Source organism: Malus sylvestris, chromosome 7 (genome assembly GCF_916048215.2).
Source record: "Malus sylvestris chromosome 7, drMalSylv7.2, whole genome shotgun sequence".
NCBI classification, from domain to species: Eukaryota; Viridiplantae; Streptophyta; class Magnoliopsida; order Rosales; family Rosaceae; genus Malus; species Malus sylvestris.
The window spans coordinates 2,473,306-2,498,440 of record NC_062266.1 but is presented as its reverse complement, the minus strand read 5'-3'; the positions used below and the strand labels follow the sequence as shown (position 1 = coordinate 2,498,440).

Sequence of the window (25,135 nt, the reverse complement as noted above, 5' to 3'; positions counted from 1 at the left end):
TCTTCCACCCAAAACACCTCCACATAAACCTTTTATTTGTTTTTAATCTCTTCCAATTTCCTCTCCTTTTCAATCTACCAAAACAGTAGACATTATTTTAAACACAACTATCCCTCAAAGAACCATCTACTTCACTCTTTCTTTTTGAACCTTCCATCATTATATTCTACAACCCGTCCCCCCTTCCTCACTCTTTCTTTCTTTCTTTCTTTTGAATTCTTTTCCTTTTTCATTCACCTTTCGCACCCTTCTTCCCCACAACAAACCACAGCCTTGTTTCCCCCTTCACCCCCCGCCCCCCTTCTCCCTCTCTCCTTTCTCTTTCCTTATTTTATGCTCTTCTTCAACCCCTTCTCTTCTCTAATGGGGCTGAAATTTTGAATATGTAACAGGAGTTGAGTTGCGGAAAAACTTCATGAAGTTGAGCAACAGAAACTGGAGATGTTGGCCACACAAAAAGGTTGGCAGAGAAGGCCATCTTAACCATACATTAGCTACTCAAACTGACGTACATGCCAGCAAATGGATTGTTTTATCGTGATTTTTGGATATTTATAGAATTGAGGATGAAAAACATTTTTCATGAAGAAAGTATGTCTGTTTGAGCAAGGGAAGTTGGAGCTTCAAAGCTCGTAACATGTCTGTCTGATTTTCTGCAGATTTCAAGGCTGTAATAGTATTTCGAAGATATAGAATGAATGGACCACTGGATCATTCTGGGATTTTGATATGTTATGCAAAAGAAGATAAGGAACGACTTCTCATTTCCATTATCTTTACTATCAGATTATGGAAAGTTACTCACTTTGATGGTAATTCATTCGTTCCTTACCATTGGTTACTTTGTTCTCTTGCTTCAGGATGCTTTTGTTTTGCGGGACACGTATGGATTTCCATTGCATTTTACTCAATACTTTGGAATCGGTGTTCTGTTGGATATTTATTTGTACATGACTTTGCTCACTTGTACTTTTTCCTACAGTTGATGGCAGATGAACGAGGATTAATAGTTGATGTTGAGTGTTTCAATGATGCTATGTATGAGGCTTGGGAAGGATCAAGGAATGCTCAAAATAAGGTACTACGTCTTTTGACATTCAGCTATGTATGAGGGTTTTGTTTTAGGTCTTTTGGGATCTACTTAAATCTTTCTATTCCCTAAAATATTTGAGATCAACTTAAATCTTTGTATCTTATACAATGGACATTGGAAATTTGCGTCCTATATGTTGTAAGTTGTAATATGTGGAGCTTTGTTCTATTGAAAGACAAGACGGCAAAGAACCTTAGTATAGAGTATTTTGCTATATAACAGTGGTTGGAAACACTTATTTTCTCATTCTAAAGATCACCATGTACATTAATATTGATGCTTGTCCATGAACAATATAACAAAATATACACTCTATGTTGCGCGTAGTGCACCATGATGTAAAAAAAAGTCTTTCACGCATGCAAGGCGTGTGTAGAAAGGCTAGTACATGAATTAAATAGAGCGTCCTAAACAAGTTCTATAATGTATATGTACTTATTTCTCGTAACAAAATATGAACGTTTATGAGTAGCTGCTAATCACCAAGGCTTACAGCTTCCGAGTTCCGACACTGCTTCCCTTTCTTGCTTCTCGTTTGCCATGAACTAACAAATATAAAACAAAATTAAGCAAAGCATATACCACATCTATGCGCAAACTGCTTTCAATTATTAAGTCATTAACAACAGAATTTTGACCTACTATTGCGAGATTGGCCTTGCCGTCCCAGCAGCATTCGCCAGCTTTGCCCCACTCCACTCCCCACCACTTTCTTCTTTAAGGAACAACCAGAAGTAGGAAAAGAAAAAAAAACACATTATGATTTTTTCCATGAGAAACCGAGAAAATAGCAAAGAAAAAAATACAGAAAATATAAGTAGCATACTTACCAGTTATCCACTTCTCTATCCTCCTCAATATTTGTAATGACAACAGAAGGCACATGTTGAATTTTGTAGGAATCCTCTCCTCCTTCCCGAAGCCTACTACAGAATGTCCCAGGCATCTTTTGGATTGTTAATTCCTTGAGGGTAGTAACATACTGAAGCCCCTCAGGGACTGCCGTCAATTCCCAGCAATAGTCAATAGACAAACTGCAGAGACTACGCATGCCTCCTTTCTCTATGCTACAAGTCTTAAATTCAGCCATCCCAGAAAGTGAAAGAAATTCAAGATTAGGATAACCTTCTTCTGAGAAAACTAGTTCTGGAAGATTCTCGAAAGTACCAAAACCAAACCAAAGCATTCTTAAGTTTGGGATCTTCTCAAGTATTTTGAGACTGTCCAACCGTAGAAGAGTACGAGACAGAGACATCTTAGTGAGGTTCCGATAGTACTGAAGGCCTTCCAATGATTGATCTCTGATTGCCCCGTCCAATTTAAGTTTGTATATATGAGGACAACTCAATGCCATATTCATTGGTAGAAGTTCGGGACCAGAGTGCACAAATAGAGATCGAAGATGGTTAAATGTGATGCTAGTAGATTTCAAGATTTCCTCCATATTTTTCACCCCATGTATGAACAGTTTTCTGAGATTGGTCAATTCAGCAAGATGATTCAAATCACAATCAGCACCTGAAATATTGACTAAAGTCTGCAAATTGTGAAGAGTAGCCAAGGACAATTTCCCACCCCCTTCGTAAAAATGGCATAAATATAAATGTCTCAATTCTTTCATCTTCCAAATCACATTTGGTACTTTCACCCGGGTAACACCTCGTAAGTCTAGAGTTTGCAAACATACTAAATTACCTAAAGATGATGGCAACTGTTTTACATGACTTCCCTTTAGACTTAAAAACCTTAAGTGGACAAGATTCCCAATGTTACTCGGCAACTCAACATCTCCCCTTATGCCTTCAAACTTTAGTACCCTGAGCAATTTGGAGTTGAATAGTACTGACCCCAATAATTTTTTCTTCCAATTGGAGTAATCATATTTTGGGTCGACATAGAATAACAAAGACCTAAGGTGGTCATTTCTTGTGGGAGCAAATCTATCAACAAATTCTGTTTCCACATATACAGCAAGTCTTCGAACTTTAGTAATTGTTGCTACCTTGGTTATCGTGTCAGTAAAATTTACAACGTGAAGAAAGTTCTCCTCTTCTGCCTTTAACAAGCACAAGTCTCGCATAAGATCATGAACACGGCATGTTTTGATCTTCTTAGTTGAACCAAGTGTTCCAACTTGAACCATACATCTTTGCACCAACTCACTTAAGCAAGAATATGCTACATTTTCCAATACTTCGGATGAACCATGTCGTTGGGACGCCGGAGATATAAAACCTTCTGCTATCCATAACTGAATCAGTCTTTTGACCGGTATCTCATAATCATCTTGAAATTGGCATAAATATAAAAAGCATAGTTTTAAACGATATGGTAAGTCGTCATAACTCAATGCCAACACCCTTAATGCACCTGTATATCCTTGATCGCCTTTGTATTCTTGGTCAAGATCAGTTCCTCTCTGTATATGCACATCAACGTTCTTGTCTACTGTATTCCACTCGTCAACTGTGACTTTTCTTGCTAGAAGTTCCGCAATCACAGTAATGGCTAGTGGCAGACCAGCACAATGTTGAAGCATCTTCTTTCCTAGTTTTTCCTTCTCAGCATAAGATTCAGAGTCTGAAAACAAATTAAGAAAAGCAGGTCAACTATTATGTTTTTAGTCATTCCTAAAGTATCCTATATATGTTGCAGTGTCCTTTTGGATTCTTGAATGTTTTTGACAGTAGAACATAAATATTAGTGTCTGATTTCTCAAGACAATGAGTTTTGGAAGGGCGAAATCATAGTTACATGAAATGTAGTAATCTCAATCAATTAGGCTTAGTAGTTAACTAAACTAAAGTAATTATAGTTTTGGTTGATAACAAGGAAGAAGAGGAGTAAACTGAAAATCTGGAAATACAAAGGGGCACTCATCTGTGCAGGGAGAGAGCAACTCACGACCTGCTCTGTACAAGGGCTTTGTACAACATGCATTTTTTCCATTTATCTTGGAAGGTTAGAAGTGAGCTCTCCACCCATAAAAACATCCTTGCTTAGACTTTTGCTAGCAATAAAAATATTAAGTAAAAATATCTAGATACTTAATTAGCTAAACACACGCTGCATATCAACACTAACACCTGCCTTGGATAATTTAACTAGAGCAAATCTCTTACTAATGTCCTAGACATTCATCTATTTTCTTAATGATTAGGACAATGACCTTACCTCTCATCAATAGTTTCCAAGCCAGTCCCTAAAATTAGTCATATCCGCAGGACATCAGGTTATAATGACAGATTTATCTGCTTGATTTGCTGGAACTGTATTATTCTCTTCAATATCCAAGCCAATCCAGTGTATCAAACGCACACTAAGTTTAACAAATAGGGACAATGATGTGTGTATTATATCGAAAGCATAAGTGAAATGCAGTGATCTCTATTTTATTAGGCTTAACATATAAACAAAAAGAAGCAATGAATGATAATAGAGTTGAGAAACATACCTGCTTGATCTCTCCCAAAGATTGCTATCTTCTTAAACAGTTCCCAGCTTTCCTTAGTATTTAGCGCACGCGATTTATAAACATAACGATTTTCTCCAGCATGTGTCGCAACGTCGTTGTTGCGAGTGGTGAGTAATATACGACTCTTCGTTTCCTCACCTATTGGAAATCCAGGTTTTAGAGAGTTCCACGCATCACGAGTCCAAATGTCATCAAGAACCACCAAACATTTCTTCTTTTTTTGGATGATACAAAGCCTCTCTGCTATTTGGTCCTTCTTCATTTTCGAAATTTCTTTTATTTGATCATTGGTGGCGCGAGTAAGCTTGATCAAAATATCTTCCAAAACCTCTTTTCCATGACATTGTTGTGACACACACACCCAAGCAAAACAATCGAAATGACACTTAACAACATTGTGATCATAAACTTGTTTTGCAAGAGTGGTCTTTCCTGAACCGCCCATCCCCCAAATAGATACAACTTGGGTTTCTTCTTTCACCAACTGCTTGACTAGTATCTCTATACCGCTCTCTAACCCAACAACATCACGTTCAATAACATGTGGATACGTTTGCCTTTGTTCCTTTTGCCTCTCAAAAGAAGTGGCACCTCCATATTGTGTACCCGTTATTTGCTTGATGTTATAACCTTGCAAACTCGCCCTCAATTTGGAAAGCTTGACCGTAATGCTCTCAATTTCTGAACCGATCTTGTGAAGATTAATGCCTTTGTTAAAGATGCACGCCAACCTTTTCAGAACAAGCTTCCCACTTCCTCCCCTTTTGAGAGCCACTTTCAAGGCAAAAGATTCAATGACATCCTCCAAATCATAAGCAACATCTCTTATAATTCGAACCCAAATGCGTACTACTTCATTGTCTCCTTGTTTTGCATCAGCATCTTTCAGGAAGCCATGCATCAAAAGTAGCTCGATTTGTGCATGCTCAATTTGATCGCCGACCCCACTCAAGAACTTCACTTCCTCAATAAGAGCGCCTTTGAGCCCTTCGATTACCATTGAAACTACCGCCTCGGCCATATTTCCCAAAAAAAAAACTAACTAGCTTTCTTTTTCGAATTCTGTTTCTGTGAATGATTCAAGTGGTTAACTAGAGGAGTCTCTTATGTTTTTCTCCTCCTTCACATGTTCTTTATTCAATTGTTTAGAGAATCAGTTGGCTTTAACAATACGCGAAACGGAGTATAAAAGCATAAAGGAATAATATACATTTCGGAGAGTGCATAGAGGAATATTTTACATTTTAATGAGTGCATAAAGGAATAATTTACATTTCGGTGAGAGCATAAAGGAATAATTTACATTTTGATGAGTGCATAAAGGAATAATTTACATTTCGATGAGTGAGTAAAGGAATATTTTACATTTTGATGAGTGCATAAATGAATAATCTACATTTGGATGAGTGCATATGCATAAAGGAATATTTTATATTTTGATGAGTGCATAAAGTAATTATTTCCATTTCAATGAGTGCATATGCTTAAACGAATAATTTATATTTGGTAAATTACATTTTATCCTCTTAAGTTTAGGGTCAATTACAACTTCTTACTACATCTTTAAAACATTTCAATCTCATACGTTCACTACTATTTCATTTCAATTTCATACAACCGTTATTATTTCTGTCAATCATTTCGTTGATAAGGGACCCTACAAAATTCGTGCTAAGTGGATAAAAACAAATAAAATAATTTTTAGTTATAAAATGCACACCCTCTCCACCTTGTGTAAGGGTTTGCTGTCCCCAAATTTCATGTCTCTTTTGTGTCTCTTTCGTGTCTCTTTTCTAATTTTTTGACACGTGTCCTCTAACTTTATTCCAAACTAACAGTGTTAACTTTTCATATAATTAAAGATAAATTACATTTTCTTTAAAATGTAAAAAAAAAATCGAAAAAATAAAAAGAAAAATCTGAAATGATCTTCATCTTTCCTCACTCGATCTCCCAGAGTTCACCTTCAGGCATCCCCCACTCGCTTTTCTCCTCTGCCCTTTGAATGAAATGAAGATTTCATTAGAGGAGACATCACCCTTGACTTGTTTCAGATAATGGAGAAATTCAAGCTAGTAAACGAAGTTGGGGCTTCCAGCTTTCAATCGGGGAAAGAGAAGAGAAAGCATGAAATTAAAAATTAGGTTGATCTGGGTGTGGGTCTGGTGGTTGCCATTGCTCACCATCGACGAAGCATCGATTAATATCCTCCTTGAATCCCAAATATCAAACTTTGATAGAATATTTGTTCTTTGATGTGCTGGATCGATCATGATCTAGTGCAGGATTTGAAGAAAGAGAGAGAAAAGAAGCTTTGCCAGCGGTAAGGGGGAGCGACAGCGGTGATGGGGTTGTGTGTCGTGTGTGTAGGAATGGTGTAAACCAGCTTGACAAAGTTGAAGAGAGTAATGGTGGAAACCAGCTTGACAAAGCTGAAGAGAGTGGGAATAAGTGTCGTTCCCACAGACGGCGTCAAATGTTGATGCACAAAATCGGTGAGGACTTTGGTACAACAGAAAGTGTTAAGTTTGTGACCTTCGCTGGATTGCTCCGGTCACTAGTGTGGATAAGTATGTAAATTGATAGAGACAGGTAAACAAACACAAGATGTACGTGGTTCACCCAGATTGGCTACATCCACGGAGTAGATGAGTTCTCATTAATTGTGAAGGGTTTACACAAGTACATAGGTTCAAGCTCTCCTTTTGTGAGTACTAGTGAATGGTTTAGTACAAATGACATTAGGAAATATTATGAGAGAATGATCTCTATTTATAGAAGAGAGTTTCTAGTTTCATTCTGACATTGACACGTGTCGTGTTGTGATTGACTTCTGATGTTGACACATGTCGCACTATGATTGACTTCTGATATCGACACGTGTCGCGCTGTGATTGGCCTCTTGGTTGGAGGGAAACTCTTCTGCGTCCTTGACGGTATAACGTTGACTGATGCTCAGTAATTTCGGGATTGGTCAAGTATGGTACAAATAAATCTCATTCCTCCATAAATGACCTTGTTTTATTACTTCATAGGGCTAATTTCTTCCGAAAGATTCACAACTAGCGATTTTCAACATTAAAATATTACAACATGATGGACACAGTACACAAACAATTTTTCCAATTTCCAACATTAAAAACCATGTAAACCACCTAGACATAAAGAAATAAAAAATACATGAAAATTAAGGACCGACTTGAGCTTGGAGGTCACATAATACTTTTAAGAGTATTAAATGTTCTATTGTATTGAGTTCTTTGTAATGAGATATCTCCTCTCTGCACAAACAGATATCTCTGCGCATACAGCACAATGGCAAAAATGGTAGTCTCTTTAAAAATGAAACCGGATTAAATACAGTGAATGATGCTAAGATGAATAAAACTGAAACCCCGGACAACAAACTGAATGATGGGAAGAAAGGAAAAAACATGCATGAATAAAATTTCCAATTTTTCAACCACCCCTAATTTATAATTCAGCTAAGTAAATACACAGCAAGCACAACACAATCACCATAATAAGAACTTTTAAATAATGTAAATCTATCAACTACTCTGCATAGGATTTTCAAAAATGGATAACTAAACTGTAATTTAGAAACTTATGTCGTCCACTTGCTCATTGATTAAGAAGTTTGGGAAGAGTATTCCATGAGCTGCAAAACACAGTGAAACAAAGAAAATCTAACAAAGACAAAATGTAGTAGTTGAATAAATCATAATTTTGCCAAAATTTATGCTCATATGGTACAATTGGGGATTGTGGCAGGCCATGGATATTGATATTGATCTCAACCCTCACAAATCATATATAATTTCTTACGAACCATATGTAATTATCAACAAACAATCAGCTAAAAGCCAGCCATACAACTAATTATCTCACAAATAATGATTGTATGCATATCTAGGACAAAACTGAACTAGATTCAAAGAATTATACGGAGAGTTCTTTCATAGCTTCCATACGGTCATCAATTAATTTTTGCAGAATTATGTCTCATAGTTTCTAGCAATGAAAGAAACACATAGCACTCATACTCTGAACTAAAAATATTCTTTAATTTCAGTAATAACATTCTTAAGGGAGATAATGAAACTGGAATTTTATATTTTGGAGATTTTAGTGCATACATACATATCACATGTGCACGGAAAGTGGACTGAATTCAAAATTGCAACTATATCCCCAATTGGCAATCCAAGATTTTACCATCTGTAAAAGTAGACTTTTTAAATTTATGCAGTTTAATGTTCTATGAACTGAAATCCTTGTTAAAAAATGCAATGACGGGTGAGGAATTACAATTTCATACCAACATAAGTCTTGAAATATTATATTTTGAGTTCAAGGAAGCCAAAAGCTGACTTCGTAGCTTACAAAAAAATGCAAATTTTTGCTATACTATTAAAAGCCAGGCTCATGACACATAATCTCTAAGCAGCCAAAGAAGAAAAAAACTAAAAGCTAAGATATTGTATGTACATTTCAACTACCTTAGGTAAAGCAATGACATAGGCATGATGTTCCAATGATGCAAAACTTGCAAAATTGGGCAATTAGAAAAATTAATTCTTTTGGTTACGAATATTCAATTAGATGAATTTTAAATAAGAACAAAAAAAAAATGCACATAAAAGCAAGTTATGAAGATTCAAAGAGCAAAGAGGAAATGAAATAGATCTCAGCAAGAGTAGTAGTACTGACTACCTTAACTAAGGCAATGATATAGGCCTGATGTTCCAATGATGCAAAACCTGCTAAATTGGGCAATTAGAAAAATTAATTCTTTTGGTTACAAATATTCAATTAGATGAATTTCAAATAAGAAAAAAAAAAGCAAGCACATAAAAGCAAATTATGAAGATTCAGAGAGCAAAGAGGAAATGAAATAGACCTCAGCAAGAGTAGTAGTACTGCAGTTTGTAGAAGGTGCCCAATCATTAGTCTCTTCAGTTAGATTCATTTTAAATAGGACCCGCTGCTGCTATTTTTTTGATCTAGGACACTCGAGTCCTAACGTTTCCCCAATAGAAAACTCTAAAATATGATTATATATCAAAATTCATAAATAAAGTCAGAGGAAACATTATGATTGTTGAGCTAGTATTGAATAATTGGTACAAAACTGAAACTTTTGGATGCTCAGCCTAGTTTCTAGATGAAATCAAGCATCCCAAAAAACCAAAACAAATCAATTTAACATAAAAGTTTGTATTACTCACCTCAAATCGGCCGGAGAACTCATAATTGAAAAATGACTTGATTTTAGCATCCACTGTTTCTTTTTGAACTTCCAACCCATTTGATAAAGCCATTTGAGATTGCCCTGTAGCCAATTCCACGTGAAAACCCGCAAAAAAAATCTCAATTTTCACATAAACAAAAGAAAACCACAAAAGCACCATATTTAAACAAAAGAAAACCACCCGTTTCACATCTCTGAAGAACTCACCAAGAAACCCTAGAAATTCCTTCAAATCAAATCCAAAAACTGAACATGAGTACCTGAATTGAATAAAAATTAAAATACAATCAACTGTTAACCATTTTTTTTCTCAATAAAAAAAATTAAAAAAAAACCTTTCAAAACACCCAAACGATCCCAAATTCTCAAATTCGCTCAAAGAAACTTACCATGAAATCACAGCATCTTCACAAATCATCTTCATATCTGCACCAAAAATAACGAAAAAGAAGTGCAATCAGCCCAAGAAACAAAAGATCAGTAGAAACAAACCAAGAAAATCAAGTATCGGAGAAAATTTTCCATCAGCATTTCTCATTTTTACCTCATCACGTTCTTAAGGGTTGCATGGTTTTTCAAAGGGTTTTCACAAAGTTTAATGAGTCTTGTTTATGTTTGATCTGAACATCACAGACGAGTTGCATGTTTGATATACGTTTTTGCTTAAACTTCACGAGTTAAATATGTATTAGAAAAACCTAACCTTCAAAGCATGTATGTGAAAATTCATAAGTAATTGGTAAAATTGTATAGGATTGTTAATGATGACGGCAGAACCTAGTGTTTAAATTGTTTTCCAAAACTGTTTTCTTTTGCTTTCTTTACTTTGTCAATTATTTAATTATTTTTATTTAAATTCATTTTTATTATTTTAAATTTCAAAATCAACCTTTTCGAAAACTTTGTTCTAATTAATTAGCTAAGGATTAGTATAAATACAAATTATTCATTCAATCCCTATAGAAAACGACATTGCTTGAGTTGTTATATTACGATAACCTTGTACTCTTGCAAGTATTTTTAAGTGTTTTTATTCCTACTTTTGCAGGTGGTAAAAATCCTATCATTAGGCTAATCAATTTCTTTCTTATTTTTTTCATCTCTTCAATTTCTTTTAAACTTAATATTCTCTGATTGTTGAATGTTGATACATAATGAGGACTCAAGCTGGGCTCTGAGAGAGAAGTCGAGATGTTTCGTAGTTTCTCCGAAATAGAGCTTGTGGTTGCTGCGAGAGAGAGCTCGTTGTTTCTGGAAGCAAATGGAAAAATGTCGGCTTTTCCGTCCCTCTTCTTCTTCAAGATTACGAACACGTGTACATCTACCAACAACACGTGTAAATTAGGAGTAGCGCTAGAGAGAGGCACCAACTGAGATTTTGACATAAATGAAATAATATATAATAAAACAAAGCATTATGGAATAGAGGAAGATTCTCTATCTTCCTAATCTCTCTACCTTTCCATCCCTTCCTATTTGAACGGTCACGTCAACATCTTATATTAATTTTTTTTTATAAAGATAATAAGATAAAAAATAATGTATAAGAAGAAGGGATGGAAATGAATGATAATAAAATAGTAGAGAATCCTCCTCCTTATGGAATAGTGCATCAACACTATGTGATAGAAAATAACATAAAAAATTAAAAATTAAAAAAAAAAAGAAGGAAAAAACAGCTTTTGCTTTTGAAAGTTGATGCTTAGAAAATAACATAAAAAATTAAAAATTAAAAATTAAAATAAAAAAAAAGGAAAAAACAGCTTTTGCTTTTGAAAGTTGATGCTTTTGATTGTTTATTAGAGAGATCGGTTGAACGATGGAGATATGACCATCCAGAGAAATCGAAACAGGAGAGAAACAACGCGTGGCGTCTGAGGGCAGGACCGTCATTTTACTGTGGATCCAAAAGCAAGGCAGAAAAACGGAAGGCAACTCTTGTCAGTGGAAGAAACGAAATAAACAAAACCATAAAGGGACAAAATTGGGAGAACACTGTCGAAGGAACAGTGATCTGAGTCTAAAATGACACAAAGGGTATTAATTGAGAAGTTAGGTGTTTAGTATATACTAGATATTTGTGCCCGCACGCTGCTGCAAGATTGAAAATTTCATGAAAGATTATGCAACTTCATTCTCTTCATAAGCAATGTTTGAGTTAATATTGTTCCACTTAAGCAGCAATGAGAAATTGTAGAAAGGTAGAATTAACGTATGCCAAATGTATTTCAATGGTACTAATTATATAGAATTGGGAAGTCAAATAAATCATATATAGCCACAAAATAGTAACAGGTACAGATGAGATTAATCAACATCTACCAAATCAAAAGTAGATGTGGAAATTGAAATAATAAACCTTGTTTTCTGTTCAAAAAGTCATGCAACAATGGGAACATGACTAACCGGATAGAACTGTAATTAACACACTCCATCCGTAAACAAAAGAAACCCAAACCAAGTTCATCAAGAATTATGCACGACCTTTTTGAAAACTCCGCCTATGTTTTACATGGCCGGTCCCAAGCCCGGATAAAGGAGGAGGGGGAGGGCGTCAGGTAGTCGACAGCCGGCACTCCATGATCACGTCGAATCCTTATGAAAATGAATCCAGAAATTAGCCGACCCCACTTAGTGGGAAAAGGCTTTGTTGTTGTTGTTGTTGTTGTAAATAATTGTTAAACAAACATGGACCAGAGGTTATCTTAAAATTCATTTAAATGGAAAATGGTAAATTTGGTTCACTTGAGATGCTAACCTTTCAAAATGCGATACTAATAAAAGTTGCATATTAGGATGAAATGCATTAACGTTTACACTTCATAAAAGAAAAAACCAACAAAATTCTAATTTGTTTTTCTACTCAATGTTCCAGGAAATTGCCTAAATAGCAAGAACAATTGCACATGGAGCCTACCTTCTGAGTAGCACTTAAAAGCTCTCTTTGAACTCTCCTGTGCTCATATGAGAGGGAATTTTGTCGTCGCTCAATTTCAAGTCTATGTGGAAAAGATGGCAAAAATTTGGCTTAACAAACAAATCGAGGGGCATTTTAGTCCGCGCACTGTCCGTGTACAGTACAACGTCGTTGGGGTTTTAGTATAGGTATAATATAATATAATATAATATAATATAATTTGACTCCCATGCAGCAACATAGAATACTTGGTAAAAGTTGAATTTCTGAGAACAAATAACCAACCAAACATTTTCACAGCAGAATAATAACCCTAAAAGAAATTAGGAGCACAAGCTAACCTTCCTTTGTAACCCGAAAAATTCGGATAATGGCAGCGGACCCGGACCAATTAGGTAGCAATTCTCTATGGCTCTCTCCAATTACATAATCAATCTCCAATTGCTGAAAAGCTACAACAACCCACAACAAGAAAGAAAGAGATTTAAAATTTTTTTAAAAATAAAAACAGAGAAAGGATTAAAATTGGAAAAGGCTGACAGACCGATGCTTCGGGAGGCGAAAGTGTAGGCATGGGAGAGAGGCGGCGGGCCCACTTGGTGAGGCGGGAAGCGAGGGACTGGCGCTGCTCGATGTCGCGGAGAACAACGTCGCCTTCAGTCTCGACAAGGGTTTCGTCGAGGAAGACGTCCTCGTCTACGAATTCTTCTTCTTCTGGGGACGTGGCCTGCTGCTTGGCTGGGTTCGCCGCCGGTTGTGGCGGCGCTGGCCGTTTTCTGCTTATGCCCTTGTTCATCGCCTTTGCTTTGGATTTCCTAATGTGCTATTGACCTAAAAATCCCTGCAAAATAACCAGAAATCACATACTTTTTACGATTCTACAAAAAGTAGGCATGTAGCTAAAACGAATTCTGAAAAAACCAGATGAGAAAATTGAATTCTGACAAAAACCCAGACGAAAAACTGACCTGAAATTGCAATTCTGATCAGAAAGTTCGATTTTTGCCTGAGGAAACCAAATGGTCTCTCTCACCCACATCTGATTGGGGATTGGAGCAATACCAGCTGATTGGAGAGAAACGGATGCGGGATCGAACTGGGCGAGAATGATGGCGTTTGGGATGCCGCTGCGCCTGAGTCTCGCCCTTCTGCGTCTGAGTATCGGTTTCCTTTTTTTCGTCGCCGGCGCCGTCTTCTTGGGCGGGTCGTTTGGATTTGCCGAGGAAGATAGGCCCAAAGAATAATGGACTTCTAGTCATTGGAGGCCCAAAGTGTTAGAACTGTTAGGCCCAAAGTTTTGTAGTAAATTCCAGAATCCAACACAATAGAATTTTTTTTTTGGTACATTGATATTTTTATACTATGTGCAGGAGGTCCGGCTAAGTTATACAATAGATAACATAATTTGGTATCGAATTCGCCATCCACGAGATTCGAACATAAGACCCTTCACTTACAGGTAAAAAGGAATACCAATAAACTGCAGTAATAAGTGGTGACAAAAAAAAATAATTAAAAACAATAAAGCTTCACAGTCTTTCATGGAATATAAAACACAAACCAACCAAATATTCAATTTTGCAATAAGATGGATTCTAAAACAAAAGAAAATTGACAGAATTCAGCTTTTGTACTTAAACTAATCGAACTCAAGTATTGGTGTGGATGGATATATAAAAACAAAGATACAAACCTTCTTGTTGATGTAGTCTTGACATGTTCTGTATGTGTAATCCGAGAGTTTAACATATTTTACTTCTTTTTTACCAGATTGTTTCATTTTCTTAGTAAGAAGATTAACAAAAGCACTTCTCATCTCTATTTTCATCAATATGACCGCCGAAATTGGGCAAAGAAATATAAACATGCATTGCAATATTAAAATTTAAAAGAAAATATAATTTTTGTCTCCTCCTTGTGTTAAAATTTGAGCACCACAACATAAAATTTGGCAATTATAAGCTTGATTTAAGTTGGGCCATGTGGTTTTATACAAATTTTGTTGGTTGGATTTGTTTTTTTTTTCACACAAATGTAGACATTTTTTAAGTAAACTTCAAGGGTCACATTTATAAAGATTGGAACTCTTCGTCCATTCTTCTTTGGTTATTTCAATTTCATTTCCTTTCTCTGTTGTTTCGAATTAGAGGGAGTCACTAAAAGAAACACAGCTTAATGCAACTATAGACTATGGCCTGCAATGAGTTACATTAATCTGAATCCAACATCTCTATGTCTATAGATAGGGATAAAATATATTTACACCCCACAATCTCCGAATAAAGTTTCACCAAGTATGTACGGAAACCTTTCACCTTTCCAACAAGTAACGATTGGTTCGACGAAATTCCACGTACAAGAGAACAAAACATTGTTAGCCTAATTGACTAGCACCCTAAAAAAGAAACGGAAAAGGTGTCCGCCAAAGGACCTCTGATGGTAAGTCAGAAAAGTAGTAGGGTTAATTACATTTGCATACCTTAGATTTGGGATCTATTTCAATTCCTTACAACATTTTCAAAACATTTCAATTTCATACCTTAAGTACTATTTTATTTCAAAATAATACATCTGTTACATTTTCCATCCATTGATCTGTTAAATGATGACGTGGCTGCCAAATGTCTGACACATGGCAAAAAAAATATTTTTTTAAAACCTAAATCTTAAAAATAAAAAAGAAAAGAAAAAAACCTGCAACTCGTCCCTCCCCCCACCTAGAAGAAGAAAAAAACCTACAACTCGTTTGCAACCCAGTTCGTCCCCCCCCCCCCCCCCCCCCGCGCAACCCAGAAGAAGAAGAAGAGAAAAAAAATAATTCCTGCAACCCAGTTAATCCCTCCCAATTTTTTTGAAAATGATGGAGGGATAGGGTAAGGAAGGGTTACGGGGGGTGGAGGGGATCTGAAGGAGATGGGGTTAGGCGCGGGGGGTTATGCGATCTGGGTTTTCTTTTATTTATTTATTTATTTTTTTTTTTTAAGATTTAGTGTTTAAAAAAAAATTAAAAAATTATTTTTTTGCACGTAGCAGACATTTGGCAGCCACATGGCACAAATGTGGCAGTCACGTCAGCATTTAACGGATCAATGGATGAAAAATATAACATATGTATTATTTTGAAATAAAATAATACTTAAGGTATGAAAGTGAAATGTTTTGAAGATGTTGTAAGAAATAGACCCCAAACCTGAGGTATGAAAATGTAATTAACCCAAAGTAGTAAGGAGAAAAGGAGAATTTGAGAAAGTTCTGAGTAGTAAGTAGCGATTAGCTTTCTTTTATTTGACCTGGCTATTTATAGGGAGAAATCCTACACGCATATGAGAAGGGAGGTTGCAAAGTACTATGCAGTCCTTGTATCTTGTTGGCTCATTATTTGTCAGGGTATGATTTTATGAACGGTTCTCTCACTTCCAGCTATTAAGGAACAGAGCCCTGCTAAGGGACATAAAGGCCAACATGTAGGGCACTCCCATAACAAAAAGAAAAAAAAAGAGAGAAATTTTTCTTGTGATTTGGGGGTACGAGTCCCCACCAACTTCAGGGTCGAGCAAGACGAGTGGCTGCATCATACCATGAAAGGACACAAGTGGACCTGCGTAAATATCACCTCGTTGCTAGGTGTCGGTAAAAGAACGCAGGGATGACTAACATGTTTAATCTGTGCAGCGCATTAAATGCAAAGAAAGTGATAGACTTGTGCCAAAAGACTGAAGACTCAGAGAAGGCTTCTACAAGAAGAATGAATACTCCTTCGATGAGGTCGAACAAATTAAGAGAGAAATTGTACTCTACTAGGCGAGCACTATTTGTAGTCTCGTTCTCTATTTATCTAAGAGAAACAGAGGATGCATCCTGAGTTTTGAGGATAGAAAAACTTAAATCCTTTATCTTTTCCTTATTGTTTGCAAAGCCCAAGTCCATCAAAGGCAAACACTTGACCAATTTTATCATTGTTGACCTCACCAATTTTGAGAGTTAACAAAATGTATCAAATAAATGATGACTCATCATGATTATATATTTATAGTATTTACATCATCGATTTGATCTGATTTTGAATGATTGAACAATTTCCAATTTAAATGACTTTGTGTAGGAATACTCTCCGAATGAAGATTAAAAACTAAATAACCCTGATTGTAAAATTTGTGCGTTAAAGATACGTTATTCGAATTCACAGAGAGAATATGTGCATCTAACTCATGTATTATCTACCCAAGAAAAAGAAAAAAGACAAAACAATATTGAAGCCTAAACTTAGTTATTACCAACCAGCTACATCTGCGTGGTATCAACATAACCAAAACAGCGTTGCGTGAGGTACCGTTTGGTACGCAGACGAGACGGAACGGGAGGGGACGGGACGGGACGGAATGGGACGGGACGGGACGGAACGGGAGGGGACGAGACGGAACGGGATGGGACGGAACGGGAGTGGACGAGACGGAACAAAAATTTGGTGTCATGTTTGGTACTAGCAAGATGGAACAGAACGGAACGGGATTAAATGACTAACTTATCTTTTTTATTTGTCTCTCTCTCTCTCTCTCCCGTTTCTCTGCTTTCTCTTCTTCCGTATGTGTTCTTCGCATGCCCCAGATTGATCCCAGTAAAAATCAATCTCAGTAAATTAAACCCATACTTTCTCTTCATTTCATTTTCTTTCTCTTCAATTCAAACCCATATTTCTCTTTTTTTTAATTTCTTTCTCTTCAAACCAAACACAGAAAAATCCCAAATTATTATTATTTTTTCAATTTACAGAGGCTTCGTCGGAGCTTCGGAGAAAAAGGTGGAGCGCGGAGGTGACAACGCTGGAGAAGAAGGTGGAGCGCGAAGGGACTGAATCGGCAGCCATGGTCTCCTCTTTGCTATGCGACTGAACCGGGTTTAGGTTAGCCATAGTTGGGTTCCTGGGTTTGTGGTGGAGGAGGAGGCTATATGAGAGAGAGAGGGGTAACAAAGCTTCTGAGGCCAAGGAGCAGAAAAAGCTCTTCTGAAACCTTGCTTGATTTCAGATGGAGTTGCAATCACACCGACAGAGAATTAGAAAATTGGTTGTTTGAATTTGGCTCCAATGGAGTATTTAGGGGCGTTCAAACGGAGAGGTTTGAGGGCTTTCAGGAGAGCGCCGCCATGAGAGCATCTCACCAAGCTGGGTTTGGGTTCGGATGGGTTTGCTGGGATCGAGTTCGAAGAGAGGGAGGCTACGGGAGAGAAAAGACGGGACAGAGAAGGATGGTAGACATTGGAATTAATGAAAAATAGGAGGGGTATTGTTGTCCAAAAAATTATAAATTTGTGTCCCATGGGCTGGAACAAGTCATTCCAGGGGTGTAAGGTGGAACCAAAAAATGACTAAAATCCGTTCCACGGGACGACTCATTCCAGTCAATTTGGCGCACCAAACGTGGGACGGAACACCTCATCCTACTACATTCCGTTCCGTTTTACGTACCAAACGCTACACGAAGGAACATCATTTTAAATTAAACCTCAAAACCTGTCTCTCTGTTATACGATGGATAGAACAAGCCACGTTCTTTTCAAACCCCAAATTCTTAAAAATAAATCCAAATTTGCAAATTAAACTCATACGTACTCGAGTGGGAAACCAAAGATAAAGTAGGGGAAAAAAATACAAGGCCAATGACCAAGAAGGCAAGAAGGCAAGAACCATGTGTGTATATATAAACCTCGTTTCTTTGTCCTAGGATAACCACAAAGCTCCACTTTGATTTTCCAATGGGGTCCTATAGGGTTTCCAATTATTCATTCGTTTTGTTCATATTATTTCTGGGTTCTTTTGCTTCTTCTTCTTTTTCATCGTCCTTGCACCCTTTGGTTTTCAACTCCAAAGTTGAACACCTTAATCACACAGCAATATCTAAGTTTAGGGTTCTTAACAGAAGATTTCTAGGCGACTGTCCGAATCCGAGCCCTTATCTGCAAATTAGTACTAATTCAAGTGCTTCTGGCCTTGGAGATGAAGAATATGTGAGTGTCAATATTAGTGGCGTCCTGCGTCCTGCCAAAGACGATTGGGTCGCCATGATATCACCTTCCCATTCTGAGTAAGAATTCTATACAAATGTGGATTATGTTTTAGTAATTATACACGTTAAATATATCGTCTACTAAGTATTCATGGTGTTTTTAGATAGTTCAGATGTTAACACGTTGTTTATTTACACATGCATGTTGGAAATATGCAGTATATCAAGCTGCCTTGCCAATGGAATTCTCTATGCACAAACTGGGGATTTTGAAAAACTTCCTCTTCTCTGCCATTATCCTGTCAAGGTAAACAAATTATCAACCTTTTTCTCTTATGCATATTTTCATACCAAAAGAAAAAGATAGAAGCCAGGTTTGAATGAGTGAATAGTCAAAAGATTTTTCTTCCTACCGGAATATCTGATCGATACCTTGTGATCAATAGCAAAGAATAACCGACTGATTAGAGCCACCAATCACTCTCCTCTTCATATGGAGAGATTTTTAAGTGTGACCGGTAGTGAGATATGTGTGTTAAAAAGTTAATAACGTAAAAAAATAAAATTTTTTACTACTTCTATAAAAACATGTGGTGTACCACTCGTGTTCTGATCACAATGAAAAATTTCTCTATATGGCCCATATGTTGGAATCTTGTGGAGTTGATTAACTTTTTATCCAACTTTCAACTACTACTTCAGAGATTTGAAAGTGAGAATGAGATCTCTGTATGAGAGAAAAGAGCTTATTTTTTTTACTTTAAAAAACAATTATCCAACGATATTGGAGATAGTCGATTGGGCTACGTGACAGAATGGATAAACCACAGTTTTGTATTGAACTCGTTATTTACAAGAGTTTTAACGTAAGACACTCCTTTAGTAAAGAGGAACACCACTACACCATAATATTAGTGCCTATTTTACAACAATACGGGTCCTAACATGTGACCCTAATCGGATTTTTATTTTACTTTTTATAACAAGCAATGTTGCTACTCTAAGCTAAACCAATGAGAGAAGCGGGTTAAACCTAATTGACATTGAATTAAAGAGAAAAACTCTATTCACAAGATCGATTCGCTTCTAACTTCACTTCCTCAGTTGTAAATCAGTTCCTTTCTTTATCAAAGTCCAGCTATTGGAAGAATCGATACAGGTGGTTGATCTTTCTAAAATCTTTCCTAACTGCTTCCTTCCTTCCGGATAGTACTGAAATCCATCACTTGCCCTTAATCAGTTAGGTCGCAAAAGAATAGCTTTTCGGATCAAGCGCAATTTTTCAATTGACAAACAATGTTTCATTTTTTGGTGTCCATTTAATGTTGAAGTTTCTTTTTCTAGGTATAGTAAGTAAAAATATTAAATTCGAACGAACAAAAGCCATTTTTAGGTAGCAACCGAAATCATTAAATTCGAATGAACAAAAGCCAAACAAATAAAAGTCAAAACCGAGGGCCACATGGGGTGATGAAAGCAGCATGGGACAGCCAAAGGCCAAAGAATTGTCTTCAAGGTGCAACTTTACGTTACTAACAAAGTGGCGTTAAGAAAACCCATAACGTTTACGTAGAAAGCAACGCAGTGGCTTTTGCTTTGACGTCGGGACAACTTAGCTGATGCCGCACAATTCCATCGGCCTAGGGTTTATCCCCTTTGCCTCTGTCAAGGCATTTTGTGGACGGTTATTGGTTTTTTTTTTTTTTTTTTTTTTTGTCCTAACTCATTTTCTAATTTTCAAGTTTTGATATTCATATAAATTTTGAGTGGTGAGATGTGTTAAAACTTACGTGAGGCCGTATACTTATCATTTATGTCAAATGTCTTTTTTAGTGTCGATTTATGTCATTTGTTAAATGGTTCTACTTTTAATTGCATCGAGACCTTTTGCATAAAAATTCCACAATTATTGATTGCATGGGTGATTAAGTGGGGGCTATATCGATGTTATTAGTGATGTACTGCGACTCATTCCACCGCTTCAAATAATGTATATTCACCATAAAAAATTCATAATAAAAATAATTCAATTTTTTAAATTCATTTCAAGATCATCCTTAAAATAAAAAACAAATCATTTGAATTGTAATTTTTCAACGGCTCGTCATCAATATGTTCTAAAAAAATTAACAAAAACATTGACCTTTAATTGAAATTTTTAAAATTTTTGTAGGCAGCATACATGAGCAATGATCCTGACTATCTCAGCTGCAGGAAGAAGGAATGCAAAAAGTATCAGAATGGTAGATGCGTGGTGTCCACTTGTGGTGGTTCATTATCATTTCATGTTATCAACATCAGAACCGACATTGAATTTGTGTTGTTTTCCGGTGGATTTGAGGCACCTTGTATTCTCAAGAAGTCAAACCCTCTGAAATTTACCAATCCGAACAAGCCATTATATGGACATATCTCAAGCATCGATTCAACTGGAACATCGGTAATTAACCCGCTACCATCTGTCAATTAATTTCACTATTATTTTTTAGTACAAGCGATATTCTACAGTAATTTACACTAAGGGGAGAGTTTGAACTCAGAATGCAATAAGTTGAAGAGGAAGACTTTTACCAGAGCAATTCACCACTTAATTAGTTATGTACAAGAAATCCTAATTTCTGCTTAAACTTATGGGGTAATGTTAGGCATAGTGTTATATTTCTTTTTAGATATGTTGCATACTCTATATTGCTACGAAGCATTATTCACTTATGATGCAGATGAGAGTAACATGGGTTAGTGGGCACAAGGAACCTCAGCAAGTGCAATATGGCAACGGGAAAAAGCAGACATCAGGAGTTACTACATTTTCTCAAGACGATATGAAAAGTGAGTTCCTCATCTCCTACTTCCATGCATACAGATCGATGTGTTTCGCTGTACACATACCAGTATGACATTAACAGAATTGTAATCAATATATGAAACCTACAAATTGTGTATACGAATTTAGTTGTATAAGTTGAAGGATCAATGGTAGTAATTTTCTCAAAATCCTCAGTCACGCTATAACTCACTCCAGACAGGCCTGATTTGGGTTTCACTCCGAAAGTCTTCTTAATCTGTTTGTTTTCATGTTTGTGTCCCCCTTATAATTGATAGGTTCAGCTCTACCAAGTCCAGCCAAGGACTTCGGCTGGCATGATCCAGGTTTCATTCATACAGTAGTAATGTGAGGACTTAAGCCTTCATCTAGTTTCTCTTATACATATGGAAGGTATGAATCATTATGATCTAGTTTTAACCTTATAACTAATATTTGGTAAAAGAAAAAGAATAAACAATTTTCCAAAATATTTGATGAAAGAGAATATGGTGTATGATGACAATGATCAATAATAATTTTGTTATTAACAAAAGAGCCGTTCATTTTTTTCAAATTCATGAACCAAAGTGACCTTATTGTGGAGATGGACAAAAATGCAGCGATTCAGTTGGTTGGAGTGATCAAATCCAATTCAGGACTCCACCAGCAGGAGGATCTGATGAACTCAAATTTCTTGCATTTGGCGACATGGGAAAGGCTCCTCGGGATTCTTCAACGATGCAATACATTCAGGTACGATCGATGCATTAGTTTCTGCCAATTACTCAAGTTTCTGGCACATGTTTGTACCTTGAAGGAAAAGTAAAGGCTAACAACAATTTCAATCTTGTTGCATGAATATATAGCCAGGATCTCTTTCAGTGATTCAAGCCGTGGCCAATGAAATAAATTCCGGGAATGTAGACTCTATCTTCCACATTGGAGACATTAGCTATGCCACAGGATTTTTAGTTGAATGGGATCTTTTCCTTCAACAAATCAGTCCAGTTGCTTCTCGAGTTTCTTACATGACAGCAATAGGAAACCATGAGAGGTATGCTCTTTTATTATTGCCAATATTTTTTATACACTACGAATAATGGAGACGATTTCATTAACTCGGTTATGTTACCTCACTAGATATTTGGCATTTTTTGTTGTCAAACTCTCAATCCAGAGCACACATTCAAACAAACGAATCACTTTAGATTTGAGCAAGATTGCCTGGCTACAAACATAACATCTTGCACTTGACAAAAACTATGATTTTCTTTTTTAAATAAATATATCTTAACCTTTTGAATGTAAGGAGATAAGCAAAATGCTCACATAGCATTACTCTAGGGTTTATGTGAGGAGAAAGTATAGCCAATAACTTGATAATCAGGACGACTTTGGGACCAATGTTGTTACAGTTTGTAACTTCAGGGTTGATTTCGTCAATTTTTAAATGTCAATGACCAAACTGTTTCCCTATGTTTTGCTTTACTATGTGGGATTCATAACGTATATGCATTATACGTACAATTTGCAGGGACTATATAGACACTGGATCAGTTTATATTTTACCAGATTCAGGTGGAGAATCTGGAGTTCCTTATGAGACTTACTTTCCTATGCCAGCCTCAGCAACGGATAAGCCATGGTATTCCATAGAACAAGCAAGTGTTCACTTTACGGTGATTTCAACAGAGCATGACTGGTCCCCAAATTCTGAGCAGGTAAAGATGAATCAGCACTTCTGCATTTGCTTAATCATATCATTAATTCAAGTAACTATACTCTCAGCTTATTTGATGCTTTTATTTTACGCACTATATATTACAGTATCAATGGATGAGAAAGGACATGGCTTCAGTTGATCGATCTAAAACTCCTTGGTTGATTTTTATGGGGTAAGTTAACTAAGAGGCCTTCAAGTTTATGTTGTTTTCTAGTCTACTAATTTTAATGTACACATTCGAAAATTGAGGTTTCCAGTAATTAACTCTCCTTTTCACTCTTTTTATGTTGTAGTAAATATAATGCATGTAACTTTTTAAACTGCAGACATAGACCCATGTATTCCTCCTCACCTGGAATCCTCAGTGTTGATAAAATATTTGTCGACGAAGTGGAACCATTACTGCTCAAGAGCAAAGTAACATCCCTTCACCAGCTTGTTATTGGTAATATATTTCTAGCTAGTTAGTTCCATTCTGACATACATTGCTGTTGGAAATTTGAACTGTAGGTTGATTTAGTCCTATTTGGTCATGTCCATAACTACGAGCGAACTTGTGCGGTTTATAAGAGTGAGTGCAAAGGATTGCCTCAAAAAGATGAAAATGGGATCGACACATATGATCATAGCAACTACAGTGCCCCAGTTCACGCTGTAATTGGTATGGCTGGCTTTACCTTGGACGGGTTCTCAAGTGGTGTAAGTCACTCTCTCTCTCTCTCTCTCTCTCTCTCTCTCTCGCTTACATGCGCACACAGGATTTTTGTACCGTCTTTACATGGAATTGTAATCTGATCAAACAGGTTAATAATCCTTGGAGTTTATCCAAGATTTCTGAATTTGGTTATCTAAGAGGATATGCGACAAAGAAAGAGATGAAATTAGAGGTCAGTAAATATGCAAGTTTGAGACTGAAACTTAGAACAAATCTCACTGTGGCAGACTTTTATGTTCACTAAATTGCTTTCATGTTTCCAGCTTGTGAAAGCAGATACAAGAAAGGTTGAAGACAGATTCCGCATTACAAAATAGCAAGGTCATCTAATAGGAAGATTTACGTCCAGTGTATAGATAAGTTGAACAAGAAGAAGAAGAGCGAAGAGGAGAGTGCCGGTCATCATGCCCGGAGAAAGTTGTTTCGAAATGTCACTTCGTATTTTCAGTACAAATTATAAGGTTAATGTATTGCGAAAAAATTAGTGTAGTTTAAACATATATAGATAATGTACTCGAACAAAGATCTCTTCCTTTTTCAGAATCATACAACAAATCAGAGAGTGCTTACTTTTATCAAATAATTGTTTTCTTACTCTACTTGTTTTGTCCAACTTCTGTAAGAGTGAAAGTGAGAGGGTTCTGATTCTGATATATATATATATAGTTTATAAACTTATCATCCATATATATATATTTCATTCCGTCATCACGCCCTCCTCCTAGCAATAACCTATGTTTTTGTAATCATAACTCGTTGAGGTAAAAAAAGCAACCATGGCTTGCCCGTTTGGCCCGTGTTTGGCAGTTCCCCTGTCTCTGGCACTACTCCAAACCAACCCATATGAGTTGCTCTCCGAAGTTCTTTGCCGCCAAAATGGAACGATTAGATTCAAAGGGCCTTGGTGTAGCGGCCTCTTTGGCGCCATCACTTGCGACCCTCGTAACTTGGAGTACCTTCAAGACCAAGTTCTCCGATTTCCTCAAAGGCCCTTATTTCCAAGACACCTTCGAGATCTTCTCAGGGACGGTATATTCAGCGCAGACAGCGATAAATGGCAGCACCAAAAGAAGACAGCGAGCTTTGAGTTCCACTCAGCCAAGTTCCGGAAACTGACAGTGGATTCATTGTTTGACCTGCTTGTTCACGC

General features: G+C 36.6%; 2 protein-coding genes, 1 long non-coding RNA gene and 1 pseudogene across 9 annotated transcripts; 2 read left to right on the top strand and 2 right to left on the bottom strand.

Annotated features, from left to right (window-relative positions):
- Positions 1-668: 668 nt before the first annotated feature.
- LOC126628482 (uncharacterized) lies at positions 669-1,366 on the top strand. The gene is made up of 2 exons (XR_007625442.1): positions 669-812; positions 983-1,366. It is a non-coding gene; the product is annotated as an uncharacterized LOC126628482 (long non-coding RNA).
- LOC126628444 (putative disease resistance protein At1g50180) lies at positions 1,316-5,659 on the bottom strand. 6 transcript variants are annotated; one of them, XM_050298127.1, is made up of 5 exons: positions 4,548-5,659; positions 3,464-3,673; positions 1,924-3,331; positions 1,732-1,808; positions 1,316-1,638 (listed from the first exon to the last, which is right to left on the bottom strand). In XM_050298127.1, coding segments are annotated over exons 1-4 (2,661 nt in total). In that variant the 5' UTR covers positions 5,590-5,659; the 3' UTR covers positions 1,316-1,638; positions 1,732-1,807. The 6 variants fall into 6 exon arrangements, with proteins under 6 accessions (XP_050154084.1, XP_050154079.1, XP_050154081.1 ...); XM_050298122.1 differs by having other exon boundaries at positions 1,924-3,673; XM_050298124.1 differs by having other exon boundaries at positions 1,736-1,808; positions 1,924-3,673.
- Positions 5,660-13,037: 7,378 nt separating this feature from the next.
- LOC126628469 (DNA polymerase delta catalytic subunit-like) lies at positions 13,038-13,930 on the bottom strand. Of its 2 annotated transcripts, XM_050298173.1 has the most exons (3): positions 13,708-13,930; positions 13,284-13,580; positions 13,038-13,191 (listed from the first exon to the last, which is right to left on the bottom strand). In XM_050298173.1, exons 2-3 carry the CDS (start codon positions 13,533-13,535, stop codon positions 13,162-13,164), a joined length of 282 nt encoding a protein of 93 aa, XP_050154130.1. In that variant the 5' UTR covers positions 13,536-13,580; positions 13,708-13,930; the 3' UTR covers positions 13,038-13,161. The 2 variants fall into 2 exon arrangements, with proteins under 2 accessions (XP_050154130.1, XP_050154131.1); XM_050298174.1 differs by having other exon boundaries at positions 13,284-13,930.
- Positions 13,931-18,477: 4,547 nt separating this feature from the next.
- On the top strand, positions 18,478-24,407 carry LOC126628448 (probable inactive purple acid phosphatase 27; annotated as a pseudogene).
- The last annotated feature ends 728 nt before the right edge of the window (positions 24,408-25,135 follow it).